At 48.3% G+C, this 19,272-nt stretch overlaps 1 protein-coding gene across 2 annotated transcripts in view; it reads left to right on the forward strand.

Annotated features, from left to right (window-relative positions):
- Positions 1-19,272, forward strand: part of LOC128424273 (SCO-spondin-like) — a 170,770-nt gene that overhangs the window by 90,967 nt on the left and 60,531 nt on the right. For both annotated transcript variants that reach the window (XM_053410272.1, XM_053410273.1), the window contains exons 63-75: positions 645-691; positions 2,072-2,242; positions 4,445-4,579; positions 6,959-7,104; positions 7,864-7,958; positions 9,747-9,799; positions 10,673-10,843; positions 11,685-11,855; positions 14,323-14,402; positions 14,729-14,892; positions 17,306-17,352; positions 17,474-17,674; positions 18,608-18,778. In XM_053410272.1, coding sequence (XP_053266247.1) covers positions 645-691; positions 2,072-2,242; positions 4,445-4,579; positions 6,959-7,104; positions 7,864-7,958; positions 9,747-9,799; positions 10,673-10,843; positions 11,685-11,855; positions 14,323-14,402; positions 14,729-14,892; positions 17,306-17,352; positions 17,474-17,674; positions 18,608-18,778 — 1,652 coding nt within the window. The remainder of the gene's footprint in view (positions 1-644; positions 692-2,071; positions 2,243-4,444; positions 4,580-6,958; positions 7,105-7,863; positions 7,959-9,746; positions 9,800-10,672; positions 10,844-11,684; positions 11,856-14,322; positions 14,403-14,728; positions 14,893-17,305; positions 17,353-17,473; positions 17,675-18,607; positions 18,779-19,272) is intronic.

Below are 19,272 nucleotides of genomic sequence, written 5' to 3' on the forward strand. Positions count from 1 at the left end.
TCCTACACACACACACACCACAATTTGTAATTGTATGCATCTATAAAACACTTCCTTCTTAAGTGATCCCCAAGTTATATATTTATTTCGCCAGAAGCCTAAAGGTGTATACGGAAGGTGCCAGGCGAGACTAACTGGGGAGAGCCTTCCACAAACTGGGAGCCACTGCAGAAAAGGCCCCGTTCTCGTGTTGCTAACCTCCAGACCTCTTTTTTTCTCCAGAAATTAATTTATTTAGTATTTCAGATTGAAATTTCACAGTCACGTATCCCATGTACGACATAAAAACTAGATTCCAAGGATTTTAACTGTTTACAATGGTCTTTAAGATAAGTTATAAATCCCTCCCCCCATTCCTTATTAAGCTTTTCACCTTTCTGATTTCTGATTCTTCCGGTCATTTTAGCCATTTCGGCATAGTCCATCAACTTGATCCACCTGCCTTCTCTGATAGCGACCACGGCTGCGCGGATGTTATTGGCCCAGAGATGGAAAGAAGATAAAGTCCCTACCCTCCGGGCCTCGATCCGCCCTGCTCTTCCGAGTGCAAAGCATTCTAAAAGATTTTCATCTTGCATTTTCCCATTGAGGCAACTCGTAAGACATCTACTCAGTGACATAATGTGCCCCTTTTCCTTTTCCAGCACCTGCAAAGATGGAGAGATGGCGTGTACCACGGAGCCCTGCCCAGGTAAACAGAGACAACTGCCTTCCCTACTAGGCCAGAGTATTTATCACTCTAGCCCAGGACGGCTCACACAGACAGGGGGCAGTTCTCCAGGGTAGAGAAGTGGAGAAGGACTTAGAAACATACCATCGAAGAATTGTAGAGTTGGAAGGGACCCCAGGGGTCATCTACTAACGCACCAAAATTTATACAAAACAGATAGTTAACGATATATATATACACCATATTTCATTTCTTCTTTTCTTCCAATTGACTTCCTTCATCCTCTTTTCGTTTTTGGTAAACTGTCTCCTTCTTAGTTTGTTATTACCCCTTTTTATTACCATTTTTAACTCAAGTACCATAAATTATCCTGCAGAAGTTAATCAAAACAAGTCTAAGTATTAATTTGGGGGCACTGCTTTTAAAGGTATTCTCTATATTTTTCACAAGCTGTGCTATCATAATGATTAAGGTTTTAAATGATAATTTTAGGTTATATGTTAGTGACTAAGTTTTAATTTATATATTTTTAAACTGTTGCTATATCTGTATTGTCCCTGTTATACCTAATTGCAAATTCAAATTTATCCCTATTGTGTTTTATGACTTCTTTGATATTGTATGTGGGCTGGAACTGGTCTGTGACCAAAATAATAAAATTCAATTCTATATTTTTCCCATTCTTTTTGGAATTTTTGCTTGGCCTGACCCTTAATTGTCTCTTTCAATTTAGCCAGTTCAGTATAATCAAATAATTTGTCTTGCCATTCTTATATTGTCGGCATGATTTCTTTTTCCATTTTTTAAAAAGTAATTTGAGAATTAAGTCCTTGTTATGTTTCTTACATGCTTTTGGAAAACTGACCTTGAAAACACACAAATGAAAAATAACTTGGGTCTCTGAACGCCATATATTGAATGGGCTTAAGTTCCATCAGCAGCTCGTTTTATTTTAATTTATTTTATATAATAAATGTAATACAGTGGTGGGCGAAAGTCTTTGCTCCCGATGGCCAGCCTTTTAAAAGCGGTCCAGGATAGCGGGAAACCGCAGCGCGCTTCCCTGCTATCCCGGACCGCTTTTAAAATGCTGGCGGTGGGGAGCAAAGCCTTTTGGCCCCCGCCGGCCTTCCTGGACCTCTTCTGAAGGCCGGAGGGGGGCGAAAGGCTTTGCTCCCCACCGCCAGCATTTAAAAGAGGTCCCCGGAGATTTCCCTATGGGCTTCCTTCTTGCGAAGCAAGCCCATAGGGAAATTCGTCTTGCGGAACGACTCAAAAACGGAAAACTCTTTCGTCTTGCGAGTTTTTCGTCTTGCGAGGCACCACTGTAATACAAATAATATCTGGGGAAGGCACTCGGAAAGAGATTCGCCCGCCCTGAGCTGGCCTCCCTCTCTGCAGCCGACTGCGCCTGGAGCGACTGGACGGCCTGGGGCTCCTGCAGCCGCAGCTGCAACGTGGGCACTCGGCGCCGCTTCCGCTCCAGCTCCCAGCCCCCTGCCTCCGACGGAGGACAGCCCTGCCAGGGACCCAACGTGGAGATTGAGTTCTGCAGCCTGCAGCCTTGCCAGGGTAAGAGAGAGCGGGGAGGGGGGTTCAAGGAGGGGGGAGGGGGTCAGGCTGTGGGTCAGAGGGGTGGGCAGGAAAGGGAGCCTTGGTTCTCAAACACCTTGGAAGTAAGTGTTCCGGTTTTCGGAAGCCGACCATCTGATGCAGCTGATTTGATTCATTACATTTCCAGACCCCTTTTCGTTCGAATGAATCCCAAAGGGGCTTACAAACCATAAATAGAACAGAACAGAACAAATACAGTAGAAATCCTCTAGAATACAGTGGTACCTTGGTTCTCAAACGCCTTGGTTCTCAAACACCTTGGAAGTAAGTGTTCCGGTTTTCGGAAGCCGACCATCTGATGCGGCTGTCAGCTATTGTTTCCGGGGCGCCTGCGCCAATCAGAAGCTGCGCCTTGGTTTTCAAACGTTTCGGAAGTCAAACGGACTTCCGGAATGGATTACGTTTGGTGCTTTTGTTTTTGCTATTTAGTTTGTGTTTTTGTTTTTGAGGCTCTCTCGGTTAATTTGGTTTTGTGACTGTGTGGAACCCAGTTCAGCTACTGATTGTGTGACTGTGGAAATGGATAAAAGCCCCCCCGCCCCATACAAACATTGACTATCATCAGTGCAGATAAGAAAAAAAAAGTAATTTTAATTTTTATCTTCTACAATACTATCTTATTTATTTTATAGTACAGCGGATTGATTATTGCTTTCATTCTATGGATCAATGGTCTTGTTACATAGTAAAATTCATGTTAAATTGCTGTTTTAGGGGTTGTTTTTAGAAGTATGGAACAGATTAATCCGCCTTGGTTTTGGAACGCTTTGGTTTTGGAATGGACTTCCAAAACTGCTTAAGTTTGAGAACCAAGGTACTACTGCAATTAACAATGACAATTTGCAGCATACTGTTGACAAAGCAGCAAGTGGAAAATAAGCTGAAGTCATACCATATGATTAAAAAATCAGCATTTATAATCTATAAAACAGTATTTGAAAGCATTAACAAAATAGTGACCAAAAAACAAACTTAGCACTGTTAAGTTCATGCACACTCTCTCTACATCCTGCATGACTCGTAATCTTTCGCTCCTTTCAGCACATTAAAATGTACAGACACATGGTGCCCATGCAGCAACTCCCTCCTGAAGGTTCCTTGGGCCGAAGGTGGGGCAGCAATCCCACCCCCCACCAATGGCAAACAGCTTCTCTCCCCCCTTCACAGGGCTGGAGGGTGGGGCAAGGCATGTGGGAATAGCCATGGCCTGGTGGCCACACAGAGTCTCTCCACCATTTCTGTCTTTTCTCTGGGGCTTCTCATTGTGCCCTCCTGGGTGGCGGCTAATGGATTGAGGTTGAATCCTGACAAGACAGAAGTACTGTACTTGGGGGACAGGGGGCGGGCGGGTGTGGGGGACTCCCTGGTCCTGAATGGGGTAACTGTGCCCCTGAAGGACCAGGTGCGCAACCTGGGAGTCATTCTGGACTCACAGCTGTCCATGGAGGCGCAGGTCAATTCTGTGTCCAGGGCAGCTGTCTACCAGCTCCATCTGGTACGCAGGATGAGACCCTCCCTGCCCGCTGACTGTCTCGCCAGAGTGGCGCATGCTCTGGATATCTCCTGTTTGGACTACTGCAATGCGCTCTATGTGGGGCTGCCTTTGAAGGTGACCCGGAAACTACAACTAATCCAGAATGCGGCAGCTAGACTGGGCGCGGCTGCCGAGACCACATAACACCGGTCTTGAAAGACCTACACTGGCTCCCAGTATGTTTCCAAGCACAATTCAAAGTTTTAGTTCTGACCTTTAAAGCCCTAAACTGCCTCGGTCCAGAATACCTGAAGGAGCATCTCCACCCCCATCGTTCTGCCCGGACACTGAGGTCCAGCTCCGAGGGCCTTCTGGCAGTTCCCTCACTGCGAGAAGCCAAGTTACAGGGAACCAGACAGAGGGCCTTCTTGGTGGTGGCACCCGCCCTGTGGAACGCCCTCCCATCAGATGTCAAAGAGACAAACAACTACCTGACATTTAGAAGACACCTGAAAGCAGCCCTGTTCAGGGAAATTTTTAATGTGTGACATTTTAATGTATTTTTAATCTTTGTTGGAAGCCGCCAGCTTTGGGGCAACTTTGGGGAAACCCAGCCAGATGGGTGGGGTATAAATAATAAATTATTATTATTATTCCTTCTCCTCTGTTCCCACCTCCCTTCCCAGCTTCCGGCATGGAGTGGGGGCCCTGGTCCGAGTGCTCTGTGCCGTGCGGAGGCGGATACCGGAATCGCACAAGGGCCAGCCTGACCGTCTTACGCCGGATCGAATTTGCCACCTGCCACCTTCCCCCCTGCACAGGTGAGTCCGGTGGACCCATCTCGGTTCTGGGTGAGACAGAAAGGCTGTTATGATCCCCAATGTGGGGGGCGGTGCTGTCAGATGTAATCCACTGGGAGCAGTCAAAGACAACATTCCTTGTTTTCCTGGAGTAGACATACAAGGGGATGTTTGGTCCAGCCAGTCAAAAACTTCCTGTTTCCTCCTGAGCTGGAACATCCTTCCTTTTGCATGTGACTAGAGGTGGGCGTGACCTTACCTGTCCAGGTAACGAAAGGATAAGGCATGCTGCCACACTCTCTCTCTTTGACTTCCTCTGTTGTTGGAGCAGGTTATCCCCATATGGGATAGATCCACATGTATATACTTTGTAACTACGTCTGCCTTCAGGGATCCAACTGTGAACTGAAGATGTGAGTAAACTTCTTTTATTGACTTTAAATAAGATTGTTGTGTCTTTATTCTTTTAAGAGGGATATAAGGGAACTTACCAGGAACCTAATAGTGAGAGGCTTACACAAGCCTAGGGACGTGGGTGGCGCTGTGGGTTAAAACAGAGCCTAAGACTTGCCGATCGGAAGGTCGGCGGTTCGAATCCCCGCGATGGGGTAAGCGCCCGTTGCTCGGTCCCAGCTCCTGCCAACCTAGCAGTTCGAAAGCACGTCAAAGTGCAAGTAGATCAATAGGTACCGCTCCGGCGGGAAGGTAAACGGCATTTCCGTGCGCTGCTCTGGTTCGCCAGAAGCGGCTTAGTCCTGCTGGCCACATGACCCGGAAGCTGTGCGCCGGCTGCCTCGGCCAGTAAAGCGAGATGAGCGCCACAACCCCAAAGTTGGTCATGACTGGACCTAATGGTCAAGGGTCCCTTTACCTTTACCTTCACACAAGCCTGCAACCAGTTATCCGCTGTGCGTTTAAAAGGGGAGTGTGAAACTCTGCTAAAGGATATTAATAAACAATATATCCTCTCCTCCCTCCCTGAACATTCCCACAGGGGCTCACTGGTGGCAGAATTGGGAAGGAAGGGGAATGTTTGGGGTGTCAATGACTATCAGACTTGGAAAAGCTGGTATGGAGTGCGCCAGTTTTGCAGAATTAATTAAGCTGAATAGCTTTGTTTGGGTTTGGAACAAATGTGCAATTCACTGCTCCTGTCTTGAGTTTGATCGCATTACCATCTCCTTTGGTCGGTTGTGCAAACAGCTATTCTGAATAATGCTTTGGGGGGCAGGGGGTGCTGGGGATGAGCTGGTGGGAACCGGGCAGGCAGTTCCCCGAAAAATTTTTGGTGTCGCTGATCTTATGGCCTGTTTTCTAACCAAAGGCAGCAGCCTCTGCGTTCAGAAATACCCTGCCTCTTTAGCGAGGGAGGGAGGGCAGAGGACACAGCCCCCCGCTGCCTGATTGGTGTTCCTGTGGTTTGACACCCCCACAAGATGTCTGTTTTCTGACTTGTGAATTGGAAGGGGGAGGCTACCTGGGACCAGTTTACCCGCACGGTCGGCTAACCCCATATATGCCCGTTCAGCAGAATGGGCACCATTGCAGGTGCCACGCAATACCCATTCTGCTTCTGTAAGTACTCAGTCTTTTGTTGGGGTACCACCGACCCTATGGAACTCCCTGCTTCTTGACACCAGGCAGGAGCCTTCACTGTTTTCTTTTCAGCACCTGTTAAAAACATTCTTGTTTGGACAAGCTGCTTAGAAAGCAGGTGCAAGTTTCAATCTGTTTTTAGGTCTATTCTTAAAGGTAAAGGTACCCTGCCCGTACGGGCCAGTCGTGTCCGACTCTAGGGTTGCGTGCTCATCTCGCTCTAGAGGCCGTGAGCCGGCGCTTCCGAAGACACTTCCGGGTCATGTGGCCAGCATGACGAAGCTGCAGCTGGCGAGCCAGCACCAGCGCAGCACACGGAAACGCCGTTTACCTTCCCACCAGAGCGGTACCTATTTATCTACTTGCACTTAAGAGTGCTTTCGAACTGCTAGGTGGGCAGGAGCTGGGACCGAACGCCGCGGGGATTCGAACCCCCGACCATACGATCGGCAAGTCCTAGGCGCTGAGGTTTTACGCACAGCGCCACCCGCGTCTATTCTTACAAAAGCCTTAAATTGTTATTTTTTTCTTATTGATTATTTTATCATGTAATATTTTTTTCTGCAAACTGCTTCAGAGGCTGCATTTGCAATCGAGCAGTGTATAAATGAAAGAAAGGGATAAATGGATAAATATGAAAGGTGTGATGACTCCCCCATTCCACTGAGTGCACAGAAACTCCTGGCACGGTTCTCTGCATCGATTTCGGCGGAATGACCTCAGTAGCGCCAGGCTAACCCCCCCAGCTGGCCCCTGCCCCCTCTAAATGCTCCACCCACTTCTGCCTTGCACTTTTCCACCCAGGTGAGGTGCCAGGCGTCTGCCCGGAGGGGAAGGTGTGGCAGGAATGTGCCGACGGACCGGCTTCCTGCGCGGAGCTCAGTGCAGTGCCCAGCGCCAACGAGACCTGCCATGCTGGCTGCTACTGCCCCAACAGCACCTTCTTGCTGGTGAGTCTCTGCTCCCCACCATTTTTCCCATGCAGAGGCTGGGGGGGCGTCCCTCAGGGCAGGGCCTTCTCCGTGGCGGCACCTAATCTGGACCCACCTCATTTTTATGTTCGCAAGTTGTCTTACACTCTTTTTAATATTGTGTTTTAATGCTGTTATGCTGCGTTGGGGCCTTAGGGTGAAGGACGGATAATTGATTGATTGATTGATTGATTTTTAAAAATATAAATATATTAATTTTATTAGTATTCTCCGCACAACAACAAAAACGAAGAAGAACAATACACAAAACACAAAAACAAGTATACAAAAAAACCCACACAAATCCAAATTAATTTGTAAGATTTGGATTTGATTGATTGATAGCAGATTAGTCTTCCCCAACCTGGGCCCCTCAGGAAGCTCTGAACCACAACTCCCAGCAGCAGCACCCCCAGGCAGTGGGGTGAACACAAGATGTTTTAATTAGGTACATATTAATAATAATTAACAATGTTATTATGTATACCTCGTCCATCTGGCTGCGTTTCCCCAGCCACTCTGGGCGGCTTCCAGTACATATAAAAACATAATAAAACATCAAACATTAAAAACTTCCCCATACCGGGCAGCATAATTCACTTTTTGTGTATACAAAAGAAGTTTTGTCACTCAAAACTTCCAGAGGGCCCCCGTTTGGGAGAGGCTGGTTTCAGAAGGAGGGGAGGGTGGCGTGTTTCTGCCTCTAATACTGCCCCCTTCCCTCTCTGCCGCTTACAGAACAATCTCTGCGTGCCGGAGGAGGACTGCCCCTGCGCCCTCGATGGGATGCTGTACGGCCCGGGAGACGTGGTACCCAGAGGCTGTGAAAACTGGTCAGTGCCTCTTCCTCTGGTTCTTGCCCAGCCATGCCCCTTCCTGCCAGCTCTGGCTGCTGGTGCAAATATGTCTAGAGAGAGAGAGAGGAAGGAGATGTTCCTGGATGCCAAGGTCCAAGTTTGGGGCAAGGACTCTTTTTGTCAGAGGACCCCAGCAGAGATTTATAGTCAGAAAATATGCCACAAAGCTTCTTGTGGCATGAGAAGAGGCAGGACTGAAGATTTGGAGATATGCTTCAGAGGTCCAGATTATGGGGAGCCCGAAAAATTAATAATTACAATTTGGATTACAATTTGGTCTTTTTTAAATTTTAGTTTCTTGTGTTCAATTGGATTATGATGTGGATATGTTGATTGGCTGTTTTTATTGGAAAATCAATAAAAATGATTTTTAAAAAAGAAAGAAAATATGCCGCAAAGCAAAGCATAGAAATATAGGTTGTTAGCAGTGAGACTTGTCTATACACGAGATTCGTTGTTGCCTTGCATGGAGGAACGGTGGTTAAAATTATTGGACTTGGCTGGGATGGCAAAGTGGAAGGGTTCAATCAAAGAAAAACCATTGTCAGTATTAAGTTTGGGAATTTCTTATAGACTTTTTGTGTGGGAAAAAAATGATCTTATGTCTGGGCTTGAGGACTGAAGAAGCTGACAGACACAGAATCGAAAGTTCTCCTCTCTCTTTTCCTCTTCTCTTCCTTTTGGTTTGTGATTTTAATTATATTTTTTTATCTTAGATAAAAAGATATTTGATAATGACCTTTGTATATTTTCCTTCAAACTTTAATAAAATCTATTGGGGGGGAGAGACATATAGGCTTTAAAAAATACGCCCTTTCAAGCGAGTTCCAAAAAAGGCTTTTTTCCAAAGTTTCCCTCTTCCCCCAGCATTGGAAAAGACCACACCTTTGGTAAGTTAAAAAATGGTTACAAATTTTCCAAAGGTCAGATTCACGTGCTTCAGAACGGTTGCATAGGCAGTGAAATGTAGCTTGCTTGGAACGTGGTAAAAGTTGCTAGATTCTTGGTATAGGAACTCAAGAGCGGCTGGTGACAGCCATGCGGTCTGAGCTGGAGCAACTGGCTCAACTCTCTTCGTGCGCTGAGATTCACAAGTAGCTTGGAGGAGAACAAAAGCTTGATTCCTCCCTAGTTCCTCCCCAGGTCAGGGGAAGTGGACATAGCTAAGCCTGGCAGGACAGCTTACTCCATGGTTTTAACCCCTTCATGCCTTAATTAGACTGAAGCCTCCTTCCACCTGCCTTGCCCCACCCTCCAACCCTAGGAGTCCTCATAAGGGAGCTGTTCCTGGAGGAAGAACTGTGAGGGGGGAGTCTCCATCAGGCAAGGCCTCTTTCCACCTGCCTTGCCCCACCCTCTAGTCTCTGCTTCTCAATGTGTCTTGTATTTTTTTATGTACTGTGGCTTGCCGTTGTCTTATTGATTATAGTTTAGATATTATTTATTGTAACTGTTGAGTGGATTTCTGTATAACTTTTATATGTTGACATTATTATTTTATACTATTCTAATGATTGTTGAATGTTACTTTTTGATGTTGATTGCCTATTTTAAAGTTATCTTTTATTATCACATTTTTGTATTGCATTAGATTGTTATAGGATGTATATTTTTTGTTTCTTCAGCTTGTAAACCGCCTTGAGTATTGTAAGATAGAAAGACGGTATACAAATTAAAAATGATGATGATGATGATGATGAAGCATTTTGGTGATATGAGGATGGTTACCCTACACTAAAAAACACTCTCTCTCCCTCTCTGCAGCACCTGCCTCTCCGGTCGGGTGCGCAACTGCTCCAGGGCAGCCTGCGGTGATGGTAAGGCCTGGCTCGCTGGGACACTTTTAGTTTGGAGGTTCTTGCTCCGAAACAGCCGTCCTCTTGCTTCCCTTTGCAAAGAGCTCGAGCCTTTTCAGGTGATTTTGAATCACGTGGGGTTGTTGATGGCTCCTAGCCACGAGGGCTGCAATCTTCCTCCACATCCTGGGTAGTGATGTTTTTGAAGACCAGTTGCTGAAAACCACAAGAGGAGAGAGTTGCTCTTGTGCTCGGATCCGGCTGGCATGTTCTCTCCCTCCTGGTCAATTGTTAGGGAGCTTCAAAAGCTTTCTTCACAGCAACTGATTCCAACCGACACTGGCACACTTAGGGATCCGCAGAGTTTGAGAATCATGCGTGACAGACCTCAGCAACTCAGCATTTTGGCTAGTCTACTTTTTTTACGAATAAACACACATGGAGCACTGCAACATGGCTCCCTCTCTCTCTAGCATCAGACAGCAAAGAGAAAAAGAACAAAGGACAATAGTCCCACTTCACGGAACACAGTAACACAAACATCCTGCCTCCATCTCTTCCCACTCTGTGGAGTAAAAACATCCATCATGTGAAAGACAACAATCCCATGACTGCAATCACGGAGCAGGAATTCTAACAGAGCTGTCATATCTAGTAGCCCTCTCCTCCTCCATGAATCCTCTTTTAAAGCCATCCAGGTTGGTGGCCATCCCTGTCTCCTGTGGGAAGGAGTTCCACAGGCCAACTCTGTGTGAAGGAGGACATTCTGTCCACAATCTGAGCCTTGCTGTGCCCCCATCCCACCCCCTGCTCCATCTAGGGTCTCCCCCAGAAAGATCACGGCTCGCCACCTCCCATTCAGACCTTTTTACTGGTGACTTCCCTTTTCCCCAGTGAACGGCCAGTGGTCAGAATGGACCCCCTGGAGCGAGTGCTCAGCATCCTGCGGGCTGGGGCTACGGAACCGGTACCACTTCTGCATGGACCCCCCTCCGTCTGGGATGGGGCTGCCCTGCTTGGGCCCCGAACGCGAGGACAAACCTTGCCAGGCCCAGCCCTGCGCCCGTAAGTGTCCCCCTAAACACCCCTATTCGTTTCTGCTGCCTTTCCAAGAGTCAAGACTTCACCTTCGCAATGTTATAAGAAAAACCTGCTGTTTTTCCCTTATGGGGGACCCAAGACCCCGTATAGAGTCCTTATGTAGGTTCTCTATTGGTAGGAGAAAATAACAGAGGCCAACCAGAGAATATGGAGAAGCAAAGTGGCTAGTAAGCCTGATCTTTTTTAAACTGTTGCAACAGGGTCCTCACTCACCACATGCAGGAGGAAGGAGGAACCCAGAAAAATGGTGTGTCAGCCCTTATATAGACTTTTGAAATTGCCCACCTTCTAGCTCAAGACCACCACCCCCAAAATCATACATACATCACAGAAGGAGGCAGTCTACAGCAGAAATCCTGCTTTGCCAGGATACCTGATAATGGTCACTGATTGCATTACCTGGGCAGCCTGGCCATTCTTTTGTGATAGTTAATGCTTTAGTTCCTGACTCCGGGTCACAGGCTCACCCTATTCACACAGAAATAGGCCCTTAAGACAGGATTTGCAAGCAAAAAGACAATGGGAAGCCTTTCTCCATTTGCCTCCCTTACTGCAGAGGAATATTTGAGGCCACTGGGAGAGTCAAAATGACTTCAGGATTGCTCTCCTATACTATTTAATATACTTATGTATGTGTTTGCCTAGTACATTAATGCACATTTAATTTGGATTTGAGACCTTAGAATTCTTATAACAGCAACTTTCCTCTTTCCTCCACCTGAGGGGCAAACCACACAGGAGGGAGGGAGTCTGCAGTGGGGCGTCCAGCGACCCACACATGCTCTTTTCTCCCCTGTGGTTGCAGGGAACGGGGGCTGGGGGGGCTGGAGCCCATGGACCGACTGCACCGCCAGCTGTGGGGGAGGCTTGAGGAGCCGGGCGAGAGCCTGCGACACCCCCGTCCCACAGGGGGGCGGGGACTACTGCGAGGGGGTCCCCACCCAGGTGGAGGGATGCAGCTTGAACCCGTGCCCAGGTGAGATCAGAAGACCCTGCACGCCAGAGACGCACCTAGACGCTTTGGTAAAATCCCTGCCCCTGTCCCATCGCTCTTCCCCCTCACCCCAAAATGGGGGGGCTGGCTTCTGGGGAGCCCTTCCTGGAAGAAGGACAGCCCCTGCTGCCTGGGGGGAGTGTGCGCTTGGGGGCTGGCACTGTTGTGATGTGACAAGAGCCATTTCAGCCACCTGCTACAGAGCGTTGGGCTAATAATAATAATAATAATAATAATAATAATAATAATAAAAAATTGTATTTATACCCTGCCCTCCCGGGCCAGAGCCCGGCTCACTAGTAAAATTACAGTAAAAACATAATGGGGGGGGGCAATTTAAAATACAGTGCAGCCTCATTTTAAAAGTAGTCCATAGATCAAAACCATAAGGGGAGGGAAACATAAGGGTCAGACTGAGTCCAAACCAAAGGCCAGGCAGAACAGCTCTGTCTTGCAGGCCCTGTGGAAAGATGTCAAGTCCCGCAGGGCCCTGGTCTCATGAGACAGAGCGTTCCACCAGATCGGGGCCACGGCCGAAAAAGCCCTGGCTCTAGTTGAGACCAATCTAACCACCTTGCGACCTGGGACCTCCAAAGTGTTGTCATTTGTAGACCGTAAGGTCCTCCGTGGGGCATACCAGGAGAGGCGGTCCCATAGGTACGTGGGTCCTAGGCCGTGTAGGGCTTTAAAGGTCAAAACCAGCACCTTAAACCTGACCCTGTTCTCCACTGGGAGCCAGTACAGTTGGTAAAGCACTGGATGAATGTGATCCCGTAAGGAGCCTTGACGCAGCATTCTGCACCCGCTGGAGTTTCTGGGTCAGCTTCAAGGGTCATCATTCTGCCCGGATACTGAGGTCCAGCACCGAGGGCCTTCTGGCGGTTCCCTCGCTGCGGGAAGCCAAGTTACAGGGAACCAGGCAGAGGGCCTTCTTGGTAGTGGCACCCGCTCTGTGGAACACCCTCCCATCAGATGTCAAAGAGAAAAATAACTACCAAACTTTTAGATGACATCTGAAGGCAGCCCTGTTTAGGGAAGCTTTTAATGTTTAATAGGTTACGTATTTTAGTGTTTTGTTGGAAGCAGCCCAGAGTGGCTAGGGAAACCCAGCCAGATGGGCGGGATATAAATAAATTATTATTATTATTATTGTCAAGGGGAGGCCCGCCTAGATGACCCCTGGGGTCCCTTCCAGCTCTACAATGCTACAATCCCATTCTTCTCCCACCCTTGTTTTCCTAAGTGGCTCGGTGTCAACTCAAGGTGCAGGGAACCCTTTTCCCTCTAAGGGCCACATTCCCTTTTGGGGTGCCTCCCGGGGGCCACATCACCCCCAGAGGCCAAAGTGGTCTGGGCCACAAATGTAGTTTATGTTGGAGCGAAAGGTTAACACCCCTTTGCACACAACCCTTCCAGCCATTATTATTATTATTATGGGGGTTCAAGGAAACATCCCAGGGAAGCGAAAGGGGGCAAGCAAGACTGGGGAGCAGAGGAGGGCGCCTGGGGCCAGTGCCAGGGGCCAGGAAGAGAAGTCTTGGGGGCTACTTTCTTTTTTTAAAAAAAGATTTTTATTAAAGTTTTCAAAATGTTACAAAAAGAAAAAAAGAAAAAGAAAAAATACAAAGTAAAAACAGTTAAAAACAATTCAATCTTTCCGTGTCTTATCTTTCATTCGCTTGTTCCCCGGACCTCCTCACACCTCCCTTTTTTGTATCCAGTTCAATTAGTTGGTTCAGCAAATCCTTTCCCTCTTTATTTTTATCCTAATCTTTAATCTTAATATGTTATAACTTTAGATTATCCCCTGTTAACAATCCATTTTTACACATCTTTATAACATTACTGCTGAAAACCACTTAACTTCAATCCAACATCATTCTAACATTCATTAATTTTGCAGTATTTCTGTAAATAGTCTTTAAATTTCTTCCAATCTTCTTCCACTGACTCTTCTCCCTGGTCTCGGATTCTGCCGGTCATTTCCGCCAGTTCCATGTAGTCCATCACCTTCATCTGCCATTCTTCCAGGGTGGGTAGATCTTGTGTCTTCCAATACTTTGCGATGAGTATTCTTGCTGCTGTTGTGGCATACATAAAGAAAGTTCTATCCTTCTTTGGCACCAATTGGCCAACCATGCCCAGGAGAAAGACAGTTGCGCCCCACATATTGAGATATCTGAAATGAGAGTAAACATATGATAATAACAGGAGTCCAGAAATTGGGGCAGGGGAAAGTGGGGGGAGTGAGTTCCTCGTTTGGGGGGCTCTTGATCTCCTGACCCCCCCCCCCCGGCACCACCCATTTACCTCCCTGCCAGTCATTTTAGGGCCAAGGAAGCTGCACTCTCTCCGTTTTGGAGGGTGGTTGTGGGGAGAGGTTGTGGGCACTGCCCTGGCCGCTTCCCCCCGGGGACTTCACCTGCCCTTTCTTTCCTCCCTGGCACAGGTGTGGACTGCTCTGCCCTGGAGGGCGCTGCCTACAGCCGCTGTGGGCCCCCCTGCCCCCGCTCCTGCGACGACATCTCGGTGAGGCCCGGTGGGCATCTCTGCCTGGGGGACCCCCAGCCCACGGCTTTTGTCTGTGCGGTGATTTATTTCATCTTCGTTAATTGCTTTCCTATCCCCCCAAGGAGCTCAAGGTGGTCCTCTCCCCGTTTCATCTTCACAACAACCCTGTGAGGTTGAACTCCCGCCTGCCCCAGCCGACACGGCTGCATGGCGCACGTAGCTCTGCCTCGCTGGGTTGCCAGAGGCTGCGGTAGACCCCGGCGCTGTCTTGCGAACCCTGCCCCTCCTCGCTGCCCTGTGCCTTCGTCTCCCTGCCCCCCCTCACCCCCCTCTCCCCCCCATAGCACTGCCTGTGGACCTGCGAGCCCGGCTGCTACTGCACTGGGGGGAAACTCCTGAACGGCACGGCCTGCGTGGAGAAGCACCTTTGCACCTGCCTGGACCTGCTCACCGGCCTCCGACACCTGCCGGGAGAGACCGTCCCTCACTCCGACGGATGCAACACCTGGTGAGGCCAGGCAGCGATGGGGGGCTGAGGGCTGGGCCCTCCAGGGGGGCCGGGGGTCAAAGGCCAGCTACGATTTAGCTGTGATTCCTGCATTGCAGCAGGTTGGGTGCACCTCTGGCCTCTACAACTCCATGATTCTGTTACCATTTCCTTGTGAGTCCTGCACTGCAGGGGGTTAGTCTAAGGTTACCAGATTTTTTTCAATGAATCCAGGAACACTTTTCAACTTCAGTGGATTTTGCATGGGAACTGATTTGTAAATCCGGGGACTGTCCCCGGGAAGCGGAGATGTCTGGCAAACCTTGTTGTTGTTGTTTAGTCGTTTAGTCGTGTCCGCCTCTTCGTGACCCCCTGGACCAGAGCACGCCAGGCCCTCCTGTCTTCCACTGCCTCCCGCAGTTTGGTCAAACTCATGCTGGCAGCTTCGAGAACACTGTCCCACCATCTTGTCCTCTGTCGTCCCCATCTCCTTGTGCCCTCCATCCTTCCCCACATCAGGGTCTTTTCCAGGGAGTCTTCTCTTCTCACGAAATGGCCAAAGTCTTGGAGCCTCAGCTTCAGGATCTGTCCTTCCAGGGAGCACTCAGGGCTGATTTCCTTCGGAATGGAGAGGTTTGATCTTCTTGCAGTCCATGGGACTCTCAAGAGTCTCCTCCAGCACCAGAATTCAAAAGCATCAATTCTTCGGCGATCAGCCTTCTTTATGGTCCAGCTCTCACTTCCATACATCACTACTGGGAAAACCATAGCTTGAACTATACGGACCTTTGTCGGCAAGGTGATATCTCTGCTTTTTAAGATGCTGTCTAGGTTTGTCATTGCTTCTGGTAACCTTAGGTTAGTCTAGATCAGGGGTCCCCAAACTGAGGCCTGCGGGCCAGATAAGGCCCAAGGGACTCGTTTATCCGGCCCGCGACGACCCCCGCCACCCACTGCCGTCGCCCGCTCTTACCAGCGCTGCGCTGCACAGCTGCCCACTGTCGGAGGAGCACCGGAAATAGCTTCTGGTCATGCACAAGCATTATTTGCACATGCGCAAGCGTTATTTCCAGTGCACATCCTGGTCGGAGGAGGCCATGCACATGCGCACAAGCTATTTCCGGTACTCCTCTGACCCCTGGTCTAGATGGCTCTCAGGGACCCTTCCATTGATTGACTGATTGAATTTTACATAACCAATTTGAATTCAAACATTATACAGTACATCAACATCATCATTTAGGATTCCCTGAAACCCTTGGCGCCCCTCCACCTTTCCATGGTTACCATTCTCAATCTTTTTTTCCCAACTGTCTCCCTTATTTTCTCTATTTTTCAAAAAAACCAAATAATCAATTTTTTTACCATAATTCTTTGTATATTACAAGCATGACTCAAATCCTGCCAAAGTTTTTAGCTGCTTACAGTGTTCTCTTAAGCACATTATCAATTTTCCCCATACCTTCTTAAAGTTCTTCTCTTCCTGGTTTCTGATTTCCCTGGTCAATTTTGCCATTTCAGTGTAGTCCATCGTCTTCATCAACCATTCGTCTCTGGTCGGAACTTTGTCATCTTTCCATCTCTGGGCCAGTAGTATCTGCGCTCCTGTCGTTGTGTACATGAATAGTAATTTCTGCTCCTTCAGAATCTCTGCACCTAAAGTATGCACCTGACCATAAGATGCACCTAGTTTTTAGAGGAGGAAAACAAGAAAAAAAATATTCTGAACGAAACAGTGAATGTATGATTTTTGCGGTTCATGCTGTGGCCACAGACATGCGATCTGATGGTGAATTTGAGGTGACCCCATGCAAAAATCCTGAGGATCCATGTGCTTTTACCTCCCAGGCAGCCTATAGCATCCCTTATCTCTCTCCCGATCCCACCAATCAGCTGCTTCCTTTCCACACTCCCTTCCCTCTTGTTTGCCTTCGTGTCTTTTCCTTAGCTGGAGCAGTTTTTTGCTCCTTCTTTTCTTCCAATTTCCCTCCTCATTGCTTTAGTCTTCCTGTCTCCTCTCCTTGCAAGTTACCTCCCCCCTCCCAGGCAGCCTCCTTTATCTCTAGCGTCCCTTATCTCTCTCCCCGATTGGCAAATGATCAGCGGCTTTGTTTCAACACCCGCTTCCCTCTTTCCAAAAAAAAAAAAAAAACCCACGATCTGCTTTTTGCCCCTGGGCAATTTGGCTCCAGGGACCACGCATTCGCTCCATAAGACACACAGACATTTCCCCTTAATATTTAGGAAGAAAAAAGTGCTTCTTGTGGAACGAAAAATACGGTACCTGGTAGAAAAGCCTCTGTCCCCCCCCCAATGTTATTTAAAACATTTTTTTCAACTCATTATAAATCATTTCCCAGAATGCTTTTGTTATCTTGCACGTCGATGACAGGCAAGGGGGTCTCCCATCTCCTGCCTCTTTCTCTCTTCCCAGCACCTGCTCCAAAGGGAAGCTGATCTGCACCAGTCAAGCTTGTGCCGGTGAGTCCCACAGGGTGGTTTTGCCGGGCAGAGGGGGGGCCTCACAGAGAGGAAGGAGCCCCCCCCCCCGTGGGGAAGGCTTTATTAGGACCCCAGCAACCTCTTTCCCTCCTTATTCCAGTTCCCGGCAGCTGGTGCGACTGGTCCCCATGGAGCCCCTGCTCCAGGACGTGTGGCAACGAAATGGTCACCCGCTACCGGGCCTGCGCTTGCCCCAAGCCCCAGAACGGGGGTCCCGAGTGCGAGGGACTGCAGGAGCAGCACGGCGACAGCGGAATCCAGCTCCAGAGGAAGGAGTGCCCCATGGACTCTTTCTGCCCAGGTACCCAACCTCTGGGGCAAACAGGAGGGTGGCTGGGTGCTGAAACCAGACTCACAGATCCCGCAAATGAACTTTTGTAAAAGTGGTTAGGGAGGGAAAGGCTCAGCCCCCTTTCTTCCTACTGTGCAATATTCTTATTGTGCATTTATAGCCCACCTTGAAGAGCTCAGGGTGACCTAGAGGGTTCTTCTCCCCTCCATTTAATCGTCACAACAGCCCTGAGAGGTAGGCCAGGCTGAGAGGCAGCGACTGGCACCCACCAAGCTTCATAGCTGAACATTAGTGATTTGAACCCTCGTCCCTCCAGCTCCCAGCCTGACACTCTGACTCCTACCCCAGCTTAATAATAATAATAATAATAATAATAATAATAATAATAATAATTTTATTACTTGTACCCCACCCATCTGACTGGGTTGATGGGTGTTTAGGAAGGGAATAAGGGTTACAACAGGTCAATTTTTATTAAGGGTTTTCAACGTAAAATACAATAAAAGCAAACTGATCGAAAGAAGGGAAGCAGGAAAGAAGCGAGACTAAGCAAAGGAAGAAGGCAAAGAAGGGAAAATAAACACAAGGTGCTCTGTTATAATTATATTGTGACCCAGGTTTGGCCTACAACTCCCATGATCCCTAGCTAGCAGGACCAGTGGTCAGGGATGATGAGAGTTGTAGTCTCAAAACATCTGGAGGGCTGAGTTCGAGGAAGCCTGGGTTACGAAATAATTATACCGGAGCACCTTGTGTTTATTTTCCCTTCTTTCCCTTCTTCCTTCTTTCCTTTGCTTATTCTCGCTTCTTTCCTACTTACCTTCTTTTCATCAGTTTGGCTTTTATTGTATTTTACATTGAAAACCTTTAATAAAAATTGATATCGAGGAAAGAGGAAGGGCTCAGCAGACACACACACCCCTTTTCTCTTGCGCCCCACAGTGGACGGGGCCTGGAGCATGTGGAGCCCCTGGTCCCCCTGCGACGCCTGCGGAGGAGAGTCGGCCCGGAGCCGGGAGTGCAGCAACCCTCCTGCCCGCTTTGGGGGGCTTCCCTGCCCTGGCGAAGCCCGGCAGACCCTCCCGTGCCACGACGGAGTCACCGAGTGCGAAGGTGAGAAGGTGCAACAGGCTGGGCAGATAATTTTAGGATACCTAACTGTGAAGATACGCAGAATGAAAGGGTTTAAGGTCAGTGAGAAAGGGGAGGGTTGGTTCGAGAAGATATTGAATTATTTGAGTAGGTTTGAACAATTTGGGGCAATTAAAATGTTAAAAGTTAAATAAACCTTGTGGAAGGAGGAGTGTTAAGGTATATATAAGAGTACATATACAGTGGTACCTCGCAAGACGAATGCCTCGCAAGACAAAAAACTCGCTAGACGAAAGGGTTTTTTGTTTTTTGAGCTGCTTCGCAAGACGATTTTCCCTATGGGCTTGCTTCGCAAGACGGAAACATCTTGCAAGTTTGTTTCCTTTTTCTTAACACCGTTAATACAGTTGCGACTTGACTTCGAGGAGCAACTCATAGAACGCGGTGTGGTAGTCTTTTTTGAGGTTTTTAAAGCTTTTTGAGGTTTATGAAGCTTTTCCAAAACTTTCCCGACA

The sequence above is a fragment of the Podarcis raffonei genome, chromosome 12 (assembly GCF_027172205.1).
Source record: "Podarcis raffonei isolate rPodRaf1 chromosome 12, rPodRaf1.pri, whole genome shotgun sequence".
Taxonomy (NCBI): domain Eukaryota; kingdom Metazoa; phylum Chordata; class Lepidosauria; order Squamata; family Lacertidae; genus Podarcis; species Podarcis raffonei.